General features: G+C 50.6%; 1 protein-coding gene across 1 annotated transcript in view; it reads right to left on the bottom strand.

The window, feature by feature from the left end:
• Window positions 1-4,329: 4,329 nt before the first annotated feature.
• IL4R (interleukin 4 receptor) overlaps window positions 4,330-13,737 on the bottom strand; it is a 40,122-nt gene continuing 30,714 nt past the window's right edge. Inside the window, exons 7-11 of the mRNA XM_011376977.2 lie at window positions 11,603-11,615; window positions 11,257-11,356; window positions 9,298-9,376; window positions 7,670-7,719; window positions 4,330-6,867 (exon numbers count right to left, since the gene is read on the bottom strand). Of these exons, the coding sequence (XP_011375279.1) occupies window positions 5,295-6,867; window positions 7,670-7,719; window positions 9,298-9,376; window positions 11,257-11,356; window positions 11,603-11,615 (1,815 nt within the window). The 3' untranslated portion in view covers window positions 4,330-5,294. The remainder of the gene's footprint in view (window positions 6,868-7,669; window positions 7,720-9,297; window positions 9,377-11,256; window positions 11,357-11,602; window positions 11,616-13,737) is intronic.

Below are 13,737 nucleotides of genomic sequence, written 5' to 3' on the forward strand. Positions count from 1 at the left end.
TTGTCAGGTGTCTTAAGCAAATTAATTATACAAGCGGCTGGCACCACTGGCTTCACCCACCATGACATCTGCTCCTCAACCCACCGCTGTGGGCTGCAGGGTACCAACCTCTCTTACCCGTTTTTGATCAGGGAGGAAACTGAGACCCAGAGTGGTCAAGTACCTTGCCTGAGGTCACACAGCTCCACTGGCAAAGGCAAGTGCAGACAGAAGCAGGATGAGGGCAGAGCCCTCGCTTCGCTGAGTCTCAGTGCTCTCACCTGTAAAAGGGGTGTAGGAATACGGAGGAGTGGTTGGGGTCAGGGTGCATCATAGGAACGTCCGTCCCACACAGCGGTCTCCAGGTCTCCAGGCTGCTGCGAGAAGCCAGTGAGGTCATGCTTCCCTGCAGTAGGGGCTCAAAAACCTCTTGCTGGGTTTTTGTTTTTTGGTTGTTGTTGTTTTTTTAATTAATAACTTTCGTAGGAAAATAATATCAGAAAGGTTTATTCAACAGGATGTTAATGGAGACAGATACATCTTCGGAAACAAACATTCATTTGTGACCGCCCACATGGTGCCAGGTGCTGGGGCGGGGGATGGGATTTCCGGTGGTTTTCACTTTCCTATTTATACCTTTAGGTTTTCTCTGAATCAGAAATGGCTGGCACGTGCCGATTTAGTAATCAGGGAAAAAAGCAGTAAGTAGGGATTTTGTTTAAAAACAAAGAACTAAAGCAGACGCTCCCCCACCCACCAACGCCCTCCCCCAAGACAAACCTTTGTAAAACCGAAGTTGGGGGTGCGCGGGGTTGGGACAGGGGGACACTGAAATCAATGACTCTGGAGGTCTCCTGGGGGGTCTGCTAAGGCCTTCTTGAGAGGCCCAGGGCCACGCCCCGCCCCCCTCGGCGCTGGGGGCACCTGCACCTCAGGTCCAGCCTCCGCGGGCGCGCTGGGAAAGTCCGCAGCTTGCGTCTGGCTCTGCCCACACCCCCCCGCCCACTTAGAGCTCCCGCGGGGTTTGGGCCTGAGTCGGGCCCACCTGAGCCACTAGACCCCGCCCCTCATGGCTCTTGGGGCAAACATTTAGTGCGGTGCTGTTGTTCCTCTTCTCTCTTCCTTCATCGTTCTAGATCTTTCCCTATCACCTCCACGCTGAGGCAATTAAGTTGTACGATGGACTAAGATGATCTACTAGATGTGCTCTGTCCAATACTGTAATCACCAGCCACATGTGGCTATTTAAAATTAAAGATTAATTAATACAATTTAAAAGTCACTTCTTCAATCATACTAGCCACATTTCAAGTGCTTAATAGTCACAGGCAGCTAGGGGCCACTGTGGACAGCGTGATGTTTCCATCATAGTAAAACGTTCTGTTGGACAGCATGTCCTAGACATTTGTCTTGCTATAAAAGCCCTTCCTTAGATTGTTCTTTGAACCGATGTTCTTTCTCTTTGGGGATGACTCCCTTCCTGCAAATCTAAAAATTTTGATCTGTGCTCATAATTTGAGAATTTTACTTTTAACAATTGTCTCTCCGGGGTAATTACTCAGTATTTGAACGGAGGGAATCGCCAGGCCTAGTTAGTGTGGGAAAGTCCTGACTGAGAAAGGAGTAGGCACTAGCCGGAGGGTACAGGGGCCAGGGAGGGCCCAGGCTGGCAAGGGGTCCCATGTCAGGATTAATGAAGGGCAGCAGAAGCCATGGGAGTCTTACAGGCAGGTGTAGAGGAAGCCCAGAGCAGTCGCTAGAGCTGAGGAGTCTAGATGTCTAAGTTGTTTGTAAGTTTTCACTCTTGTCTTCCGTGCCTTAGCCAGGTTAGAGTAAACCCAGGAGCTGATGAGCATGATACTGGAGACTATCTTCAGGACAACCCCACAATCCAGATCTTATTATGCTTCCTATTTCACAAATGAGAAAATAAAGGCACAGACAGGATCAAGGAGACATAGCAGAGAAGGGGTCTAGGGCTTCACGCCCCAAAGACCCTTGGGGTTCCAGGCCTAATTTGGACACCAGTGTCTGGGAGACCAAGGACCAGATTTTAAGGGGATTTTTAAAAGACTCTTAGAAAAAATTTCAAGAAAGGCCCTGGCAACCAGCCATTCCTCCCTGCAGATCAACTCATTCCTGATGGGAGAGACTTCACTCCTGGGTGAGAATATCAGCAATGAGGACTTTAACCACTCCAGTCGCTGGTGTCAGGAGGAACCTTCGTTTTCCAGTGTGCGATGAGAGAGGGAGTCCTACTGGAGGAACACTTCCAGTGATTCCCTTTCCTCTCATCGGCTCCCGCTTATAGGCAGGTTACGTTTGAGGGTTAGGGAGATGGAAGAGAAACTGGTATCTGTTGGACCATGTTTCTCAGTGGATGGGGCTAATGTGTATTTAACCCAAAATTTAAATTCCTCACTCCAGCCCCTATTATTCCTGCCCTCACCTCCCATTACTGTCCCTGGCTCACTGCGCTATAGCTGATCTTCCTGTACTGCGAACATGCCAAACTCCTTGTGCCTCGGAGCCTTTGGACTTGCTCTACCCTCTGCCCAAAATGCTCTTCCCACAGTCTCTCCTGGCTTCTTCCAGTCACTGAGGACTCAAGTCACCTCCCGTCTTTAAGGGAAGTCTTTACTCCCATTAGCTCCCCGTGTCTCAGACCCCTATTTTCTTTGTGGTACCCATCAGCGTTTGCAATTTTTCCTTTTATCTGTTTAATGTCTGTCTCCCCCACTGAACTGAAAGATCCAGGAAGGGACCTCGTCTGTTTCCTCAGCACCCCTCACAGTGCCTGGCATAGTAGGTGCTCAGTAAATATCAGTGGGGTATGTGGCTTTCCAGCTGTTTTTCTGTTTCCTTCTTCTTTGTGTTAAGCTGAAGAAAGGGGTCGGGAAAGCAAGAACAGAGGCTTTGTCCAGCTTCCCTGAGCCTGGGAGGCTAGTGGGAGGTGTCTCTGTCTAGTTCTTCATTCTAGTTTCCCCAAGCCCAGCCAGTTCTTTAATATGAGCCTCAGCTGTCAACTCGGGTCAACTCATAAATAAGATCCTAGGGAGACAACAATGACTCAGGCCTCAATTCAGTTGGACTTCCAACCCAACTGCCTCTCCACCACTCACAAAAATGTATTTTCTCTGTTTGCTGCTTAATTTCTAAATATGATTTTTTCTGACAATGCTCAGGCAAAGAGGATTAGAACTAATATTCAAGTGGGTGCCATACTGTGCATTCCATGATAGCTGGGAGCTCTGTGGTCGGACCTGGGTTCAAATCCTGACTCCAGGACTTCCTGGCTATGTAGCCCTAAGCTAAACCTCAACCTCTCTGGGCCTGCTTCCTCATCTGTAAAATCAGAATAATAATTGAACCTGCCTACTAGAGCTGACATAGACAGCACTTAACATATTGCTTGGCCCTAGTTATATTTAAATTATTGTATTTTCTTATAAAAGCTCTTGGGAGGCACAAAGTTCAGAGGACTAGTTCAGGCTTTGCCTTTCACTGTTGACCTTGACAAGCCCCTTGTCTCCCCATCAGTAAATTGTGTGTGGGGCGGGGGGAGGTGGTGATTCAGGCAGCTAAAGGGATAGATTTGTGCTCAGCCCAAAGGAGGCACTTCTAACAAACAGCAAGCTGCATGTGAGGTCATGGGCTCTTCAACATTGTGTATTGCGTAGAATGACAGAGCAGGAAAGAACTTCAAACAGCCAAGCCCCTCATTTTGCAAGTGTGACGGGGCATCTATTTGAAGAAATAGAGTGAACACAGACCTACGAGCTCAAGATCCCCTGCCTGCCCAACAGAGGCTCACTCCATCACACTGTGTGCCTGGATGTTGAGACAGACCACCGACAGTGAGCCTGGGTGTCAGGGTCACTGCCTGGGTTCAGCTACAGGCCTGCCACTAACTAGCTGTCTGACCTTGGCAAAGAGTAGCAGCCGCTGCATACCCCTGGAAGCCGCCCTCCACCAATAACAGATGAGGGTTGGTGGACGAACCACCCACCTCCTCACCTTTGCAGGGACACCTCTGGCATATGTAATGCACGGCATTGCAAAGCTCCCCAGTGGATGAAGTGGCAGCTGCCCATACTGACACCAATAACACCCTTTATTGCCTCCTACCCTTCCCTGCCTCACTGTGCCCTTCCTCAGACAGGGTTTCCCGGAATCGCCTGCTAAACCAACTAATTGCACTTGAATCCTGTCTTGGGGGAATCCAAACAGAGACAGCAAGTTACTCAGCCTTGGGCCTCGGTTCCTCTGGATGGGAAGATTCAAAGAGCTGAGATAAAACACTCAAACAGTGCCTGGCAGTATGTTTGTTTAATAAGTGAGAAAAATATTTATATAAAGAATCTTTATTTATATAAAACTCCACCCCCTCCCATTCCACCCTCCTCAGCAAACACGAATACCAGGTTTAAAACAATCTTTGACATGCACACAAACAAGCATTGCTGAGCCTGAGGTCTGGGCCAACATGCAGGCTAAATGCGTCCGGCATCGGCGTCTGGAATGCCCAGCTCAGCCGGGTCACAGGCGTGAACCTCTCGCTCTGGTCTCTCTGTGGCTGCCAGCAGCAGTGTCCATGGGGGCACAGACAGGCCCCAAGGTAGCTGGATGTGCTTTTTCTGGGGATCCCCTGCTTAACGGGAGCCCCCAGCCTTACAGTGGTGTAGGAACCTGACAGCAAATTGTCACTGCTTAGTAACCACAATTTTTCATGTGCTTCTCTATTATCCTCACTCGCTTATTAAGCATCCCTCCACAGCCCAGATCCTGTCTCCAGTGTCAACATAATGAAGCTCTGTTGAATCAATGGGCACTTCTGGGCAAATAACCACTCTTTTAGGACCTCAGTTTCCCAAGGCCTCCCAAGGCATTCCCGTTGGCTTGGTTGGTTTCTAGGCTCAGTGTCTAATCCAGTGACATGGCAGCAACTAATCCAAGGACTGGGCAAGACATAGGTAACAGGGTGACTACGTGCACAAAACGTGCCTTGGGTGGGCATGACAGGGACAGTATGCTGGAGAAGCTGTGGACTGATAAAATGGCCAATGGCTCATTCATAAGCCAAGCTGCCCAGCACACTCCACTCCAATGGGATGTGCTGAGCCCAGGTCAATGTTGGGAACGGGGGGGTCCAGTCTCTGTAGCCCCAGTGTCAGAGAACATCATAACTTCATACCACGGTTCTCCAAGTCTTTTCTAAATGTGCCAGCCTGGTTGCCTTCCAGGGGGTGGCATATGGCAGGCATGGGTGAGACTCAGTCCTCACCTGCAGACCTCAGCAACAAGAGGGCCCGTACCTAGGAAGCGCTCATACATATGGGCCCTGTGGAGAGCATGGCCAGCACTTTGGGGGTCTGGCTTGAGTTCTGAGCATTGCTGTGGGCAGGCTGGAAGAACAGGGAGAGCTTACCCTCCTCTGAGCTACCCATGGGTGCCAGGGAAGCTGAAATGAGGCTGGCCTCCGGTGGAACCCCATCTGGCAAAGGGTTCGAGTTCCTCAGGGGGCTCAGCGGGGGTGAGGACCTATCTCCACAACAGCAGCCACAGCAGGGGCTGGCCACAACATGGGCCTTGCCACGCTCCTCCTGGCCATGACACTGCTTCAGGTGGCCACATAGGTGGCAGGTAAGCGCTGAGTAGACAATGCCACTGCCCGGATCATCCCTGAGGGGGTCTGTGGCTTGCTCTAGGGAGAGCGGAGGCTTCTGGCTGTCTTCTCCCTTTGCCACTGGCTCCAGAATGAGGCACTCTGGGGAGCTGCTTGGGAGAACTGAGTTCTGAGGACTATGAGGTAGCTCCATGTCCAGTCCAAAGGTGAACAAAGGGACAGGGGCAGGGGCCTCAGGGCAATCAGAAGAGAGGCTCTGGAAGGGCCGGTAGCCCCCCTCCCCACGGCTGGCCTCAACCCCAGATGTCTCCGAGGAGATGGCACTGCTGGCAAGTAGGCTGGAGAAGGCCTTGTACCCAGCTTCTCCAGAAGGGCTGAAGCCTGCCACCCCTGTGCTCTGGGCACTGCCCTGCTTCACTGCGTGCGCAAACTCCCGATAGCCACTGGTTGGGGCCAAGGCGGGGGCTGCAGCTGCCCTGTGCTGGAGGACGCTCTGGCGGAGGACCTGCTCCCAGGTTTCTGGCTTGGGCTGGAGCACAGTGGGTGGCTCGGAGAGCTGGTGGGTACAGGGGATGTTGGGATCCCCTTCCTCCAGGCATTCCACCAGCAGTAGGTCTGAGTCAAGCTCTCCGGAACCTGAGGACTGGCTCAGGAAGTTGCTGAAGCTGCGGTAAGCGGGGTTGTCTGCGATAACAGCGGGCATCTCTGTGAAAGCCAGGCGGTCAGGGCTCTGCATCAGAGCAGCTGGAGGGTTTGACTCTGGGTTAAAAGGCTGCTCCTGGTCCTGGAACAAAGTCTCCTGGGACCCTGCACTTGGGAACTCTGCCCGGGGCATCTGAGCGCTTCTGCTTTCTGAAGGTGGAAGAAGGCAGGACTCTCCCAAGCCCTGTGGGCAAAACCCCCCATTCTCACCCCCAAGAAGGTCCAGGAACAGACTCTCTGTCAGCCGGGCCGCAATGTCCTCCCTGCCCTCTTGGAAGCTGCACCCACTGCTCTCAGGTGACGGGCAAAAGCCCCCTTTATCTTCCTCCATTTCTTCCTCCTCCTCACTCTCCACCTGGGCCTCAAACAGCTCCACACACTTCACCACGCTGGGGCATTCTGGCCAGAGGACAGTCTTGCTGACCTCCACAGGGGGCCATGCTGATTTCCCGGGACCCTGGAGAGGCCCGTTTCTGGCAGCCTTGGAGGAACTGTCATCCTTTTCTATGCCATGCTCCAAAAAACAGGGCAAGAGCTTAGTAAGACAAGTCTTCCAGTGTCTGCAAAATCAATGCAAAGTTTGGTCAGGGTTCAGTTTCTCCACTTGAAAAACTCCTATTCATCCTTCAAAGCCCAGCTTGAAGTCACCCTGCTCTACCGATTGCCAACATGCTTCCTAACTTTATAATCAATAATCTATCAATCTACCCACTACTGGCCTGGGATCTCCTTGAAGACAGAGTCTGTGTCTTACTTTGAGATTTCTGGAGCTCAGCACGTAACCTGGTGCCTAATACAAACTCAGTCAATTGAGTAAGGAAAAGTCTTTGTCCAGAATGATGGTATTTAAAATACTGATCAAAACATAGCATAAGTAATTACCAATTAGAATGGCTGAGGGCTCCAGTAGTGTCCTGGAGCCCCCTGCTGTGCCAAGTATAAACTGGATTGTGGGGAGGCCCAGGAGGCCCTGAGGGAGAAGCTAAGAAGGCCCGTGTGATGGTGGCATACTCAAGGGTTTAGAACAGTGGTATTCGCCAACCAGTATGCAATTATGTCGGCATTTTAACAACTGGAACCACTGCCCTGGTTGTCGCCTCTACCAGCCTTGCTCAGGCCAGCCTGTTCGCTCCTAGGAGGGTTCAGCATGGGCCTGTTTCACTCCCAGTGAAACTCAGGGGGCTCAGTCAGCACCCCATCTACCCAGACCACTCCTCCTCTCCCAGCCCTGAAGCCCAACGTCACGGGAAACATGCTAAACGCCACGGGAGAGAAGGAAGACACTCTCGCGATGGGGCCCACCTCGCCAACTCCACCCCCTTCCACATCCATGTAGGCTGTGATCTAAGTTCATATACATACGGGCACTTGGCTGGTTCCTGCCCTCGGGATGGCTTCCCCCACAGTGACACCTGAAACACAGAGAAGGCCACTGAGACAGAGCAGAGAGACTTTCCAGCCCAGCCCGGCACACGGCAACGCTCACTAAGCATCTGCTGCAGGAAACCGTAAGCTTTGATGTCGCTCAGGTCTGAGGTCGGATCTGGTCCCTTTAGCTCTCTGAGCCACAGTTTCCTGGGAATTACTGAGACTCCCCTAACATTAAGTCGCTCTGGGTCTATGGCCATGCCACCCTGAACAAGCCCAATGTCTGATCTTAGAAGCTAAGCAGCATTGGGCAGTACTTGGATGGGAGACCACCTAGGAAGACCAGGTGCTATAGGTGTAAATAATAATAAATAAAAATAAAATAAAATAAGTCGCTCTGGCTCATGGCAAAAATGACCACAGCACTCTGCAGCTCCTCTCATCCCTTGAATCTGGCCTGGCCATGTGACTTGCTTTGCCCAATAGAATGTGGTGGAAGTGACACTGTGTCAACGGGGTCAGCCTGCTGGAGGATGAGAGACGCGTGGCTTAGTTACCTCCATTGCCCCAGGTGGCAGTCAGCCAACTGCCAGACCTGTGAGTGAGGCCACTGGGGACAAGCCAGCTCAGAGAAGATCTCCCCAGTCCAGCCCAAGATCTTTCCACCCCCACTGCTGAGCAAAGTTCAAACTGCAGACCTGCAGAAGCAAGAGCTAAAGAAATGGCTGTTGTTTCGACTGTCTAAGTTTTGGGATGATTCATTACCTAGCAAAAGCTAACTGACCTATAAATGACACTTACTACTTCCAGACCCTATAACGTACCCTTTATGTGTATTGGCTCATATAATGTTAGCTGTTAGGTAAACGCTGCTAAAACCCACATGAGGAAACTGAGGCTCAGAGAAGTTAAGCCACTTGCTCAAGTCCACTCTGCAGGTCAGCAGCAGGGTCAGGGCTCAGATTCAGCACCACGGGACTGCAGAGCCTGCCACAGGGTCTCTGGAAAACTGAGGACACTGGGACCTTCTGCTCTGGACAGGACCTGTATCCCTTACTCCCTCCTTCCGAGAGAACTCGGATATTGCTCAGGCAAAACCCACATGGCCATCACACTGGGGAAGCTGGCCTCACCCCAGCTCGGGGTGGCCACGTGGTTGTCTCACAGTTTTCCCACTCCTTACAGGTGAACAGAGCGTGTGAGAACTGAGAAGAGATATGCTGGTTGCTTTGGGGGCAGCTTCATGCTCATAAGAGGGAAATACTAAAAGCATGTCCCCCTCTCCCTCTCCTTTTGGCCTCTTGCCCTGCCTGGTACTTCCTCAGGAGATGACGTGCAGATGACCTCAGAGGTCATCTCCTCCCAAGGGAGGGAAAAAACAGAGAGACCAACCCAAGAAGAACCTACCTCAGGCTAAAAGAGTAGCTATGAAAGCAGAGGGGAGGGGAAGCCTCTGGGCTCCGAATGACACTTTGAGCTGCTGAATCAAACTATCCTGAAACCTCCCTGACTTCTCATGTACAATTCCAAAAGCCAATGAATGTCCTTAACATCCCAGACATCTTGAATTCTATTTCCTGATACACGTAGTCCAAAGCATCCGAACCAACCCACTCTCCTACCTGAGACTCCTGGATGACAATAGCCATGACGGGGCTGTGGGCTGGGTTGGGAATTTGGTCCCACCACTGTTTCTTAATCCTGAATAAGAAAAAAGAAAAGGTGTTGCTCTCTGAATCATTAACAGGTTGATGCTCCTCCCATGAAAATGATCCTAGTCGCCAATACCTATTAGGAGTCAGAGCCCATGTTGACTGGTTTTGGCTGTCTCACCCGAACCCCGTGGAACAGGTTCCCTGCCAGCCCATTCACAGATGAGCAGACTGAGGCCCAGAGGTAAAGTAACAGCTGAAAGCAGAAGAGCCAGGTTCACACGCTAGCCTTCTGCTACCAGGATAGAGTTCCTGGCTCGCCGTCACTGTTCTCAGTGGGAATAAGCCCCAGGGAAGGAGGAGAGATTCAAGCTGCAGAGAGAGAATGATGGGGTTTCCTACTGACAACCCCCTCCACGGAGCAGCTGAGAGCAAGGTGCCAGGGAGAGGCCTGGGATGGCCCGAGAAGCTGAGGGAAGAAAGAGATTCCATCTCTCTTCCTGGGTCAACCTGGAGCCACGGAGTGTCAGCTCTGAGCGGGAGGGTCTTCAGATCACCCCAGATTAGCCTCTGCCTACTCCACTCGGTCAGTCGACATGTCTTTATTGAGCAGCTACTATGTACCACTCACTGTGCCAGGCCTCAGGGACACAACAGTGAACAAGACAGACAAAAGCCCCACCCTTGCAGAACTGACCTTCTAGAAGAGGAAGACAGACTAGAAATGATTATACGACATCATTAAAATTCATGGCAATAAGTGCCATGAATAAAAATAAAGAAGAAAAGAGAATAGAAAGGAATGGAGAATGTGATCCAGGAAGGCCTCCCTGAGGCGGTGACTGCTGAGTGGCAACTGAAGGTGAAAGAAGAGTGAGTCGTGGCGATGCCCAGGGAATGGGCTCTCCAGGTAGGGGACACGGCGAGTGCAGAGGTTCGGAGAGAACTTATTTGGTGTGTTCAGCGAACAGCAAGGAGGCTGGAGTGCTGGAACACAGTGAGCGGCTCTGGGAAGGACAGGCGATGGGGAAACTGAGGTTCAGAGAAGGGAAAAAGACCAGCCCAGGGTGGCTCAGAGGCACCAGTGACAAGATGTGGAGAGGTAAACTTGCATTCCCCGCACACGTAATGTGTGCCCAGCAAAGTGCAAGACACTCGTTCATGTCAATCCTTAGCCCCTGCTAATACCTACATGATGAGGTAGGGCTCGCCAGTCCCACTTCAGAGATGGGAGGACTGAGGCTCTGAGGCACCATGATTCCTAAGTCTCGAACTCACTGCAAATCAGGCCCCTTCTACTCCTCCCCACCCCAACCCACTGGGCTCTCTTAGGGCTTTCAGGACTGATACAATATGTACTCACCATATCCCAACCCGCACAGGAGAGACCCGAGGCTGACAGTGACGTAGCTACCGAGAGCCCGGGCCAGGATCCAAACCCAGGTGCCCTAACTCTGTAAGGCAATCGTCTAAAATGCCTCTGTCTATTGCCACATGCCCCCAAGTGTCTGGACCATACCCTGGGCATGATCCATCTCCCTTTGCCAAAGGAAGGCCTTTCCCCCAGCTCTACCCTGGCCAGCTCATTTCCCCCGGTCAGGTCCCAGCTCAAATATCACCTCCTCAGAGGGGCCTGCCTGAGCCTCTCCACCTAAAACAGCACCCTGGGACATTTCTCCCTTTCACCCTGGTATATTCCCTTCGGTGCATCAATCACTGTGGAAAATAGTGTGGTTATCTGTTGACCTGACATCTGTCTCCCCACAAGGAGCACAGGGTCCTTGGTCTTGTTTCAGCTGTTGCCTCAATGTCTTGCACGTAGTAGCTGCTCAATAAATACTGATTGTTGAACGAGACCTTGCAGGCTGATAGATGAGAGGGGAGAGTCCCACCTACTTCACACCCCAGATGGACTGGTTCAGGACTCACCTGATGATGCTGAAATAACAGGACAGAAGGATGACCAGGATGAGAATGCAGGAGATGCTGACGGCAAGCGGGAGGTGCTGCTCCCAGGGCCAATCATAGTCTGGAAGTAGGAGGGAAGCCATGAGCCTTCATCATGCTGGGTACAGTCTGGTCTCCACTGCCCAGAGCTGGAGACTCAGGCTTCAAGAAAGTGTCCTCCCAGGCCCTACATGACCTGGCCACCACCAAGCCCTCCCACCTCCTCCCCCTTATCCTCCCCCTTACACACGGAGGCCTTGCCACTCTGGCCTCCTCACCGTCTCCTGCTCCTCCAAAGCTCAGTGCCACCTCAGGACCTTAAACTTGCTGCTTTCTTTTTCCTGAAGCATAGAGGTCAAGGGCAGTGACTCTGGACCTGGACTACCTGAGTTCAAAGCCTGACTCTGTCAAATCCTTGCCGGTAACCCAGGCCCCGCTCCTCACCCTCTCTGTGCCTCTGTTTTCTCATCATTGTACAGATGAGAAAACAGATATTGTATCATCATTGTACAGATGAGAAAACAGAGGCACAGAGAGGGTGAGGAGCGGGGCCTGGGTCACCTCCCGTCTGTCAGCCTGCAAGGTCTCATTCAACAATAAGTATTTTCCCCAGCACCCTCTCTACCGTTGCTCCTTCCATCACTCCATCACCTTATCCTACTTTATTTTCTACCCAGACTTATTGCCATCTGGATCTAAATCTATCTGATTTACTTTTATTTACTTGTTTATCTTCTGTCTCCCTCCTCCAGAATGCCAGTTCTATAAGAGCAGAGATTTTTGTCTGTTTTGCTCATTGCTGATACCGCAGTGTCTAGGACAGAGCCAGGCACAGAGTAGAAGCTCAAAAAAAAATTGTGGAAAAAATGAGCGTCCACATATTATATATGTTCCATACAAGCTATTTCTCTTCCTTTCCCTTCCCTTCCCCAGGTCAGTGTTAGAATCAAATCAATTTGACAAAACTTTCCCAAGGACTTATTGTGTGCCTGGCCCTGTTCTAGACACTGGAGACAAAGAGTAGATATGACCTACAGAGCTCGCGGCCCAGTGTGGGAGACAGATGGGCAAAGAGACATCCATGGAGCAAGGTGAGCAACGCTGAGAAGGATGCATGGTGGGCGGGGTCAGGTACCTGCCAATCACCACTGTGCCCATCACTTTGAAGAATCTTTCTTTCACTGAATGTTCACAACAGCTCCTACTCCTCCCTACTCTAGACGATGCCTGAGGCAGCCTCCCCTACCCTATGCCCCTTTCTTCTTTGCCAGGTACCAATGTGCCCACCCTGAGATTTCGGCCAATCATGATTGTTCTAGTCTCCTTCCCAGACATTTGAGTTCCCAGTTTCCATTGCAGTTCGAAGAGGCCATATGACAGTCCTGGCCAATGAGATGCAAAGGAAGACTTCTAGGGAAGTTTCTGGAAAAATTTTTTGCTTCCTGATGAAAGAGAGAGATGCACAAGGTGCATTCCCTGGTGGTGGCCTTTCATTCCCTTTGGTCCTTGGAGTCTGAGGACACATGCAGCAGCCAACTTGGGGCCATGAGGTGACAAGTCTAAGGATAAAACACCGCCAAGCACCAAGCAAAGGGAAAGAAGACAAACCTATGGGGTAACATCACTGAGCTTCTATATAATGAGCTTCTGTATAATAAAGTCTACTTGTAAGACTTCATTTCATGTGACATAACTCAGTATTTTTATTGCAAAAACCATGTGTGATAAAGTTGCGAAGAGTTGTTTTGGGGATGCAGCTACCAAGTGAAGGACTACATTTCCCGGAATCCCTGGCCATATGACCAGTCTCACCAATAGAACGTGAGAGGAAGTCATGTGTCACTTCCGGGCTAAGGCTTTTAAGAAGAAAGTGTGGTCTCCCAGCTCTCATTCCCCTCCTGCTGCCTGGATGCAGACAATGGCAAAGCCCTTAGAGATTCTTAACTCTAGGTCCACAGACCTCCAACAAGGTTGCAGATAGAATACAGGGGTCTGGAAGCTTGAATGGGAAAGAAATGGCATCTCTATCTTCACTAACTTCTGACACCTAGCATTTCCTCCCGTCAGGAGTGGAGGGAGCAGACCACAATAATAGCAGCATCAGTCACTCCGTTCCCAACGGGAATCACAGCTATTCTCATATCACATTACAGCTGCCAGGTCATGAAACATCATTTATGCTCATCTACTTTGAAATTATAGTATTTATGATAACCACATCTTGTTTTTAGTGTGTTAATAAAAAAGCATATATTCCTAGGCAAGTGTATTTAAAAATATCTGTATAATTGCATTTCAGTAAAATTAGCTTCCCTTGTACTCCTATGTATTCTATTTTACACATTTAAAAATATTCTGAATATTACTCAGCCACTAAAAAGAAAAATGAAATCCTACCATTTGCAATGACATGGATAGACCTAGAGGTTATTATGCTGAGTGAAATAAGTCAGAGAAAGATAA

This window comes from Pteropus vampyrus, unplaced genomic scaffold, assembly GCF_000151845.1.
Source record: "Pteropus vampyrus isolate Shadow unplaced genomic scaffold, Pvam_2.0 Scaffold303, whole genome shotgun sequence".
Lineage (NCBI taxonomy): Eukaryota > Metazoa > Chordata > Mammalia > Chiroptera > Pteropodidae > Pteropus > Pteropus vampyrus.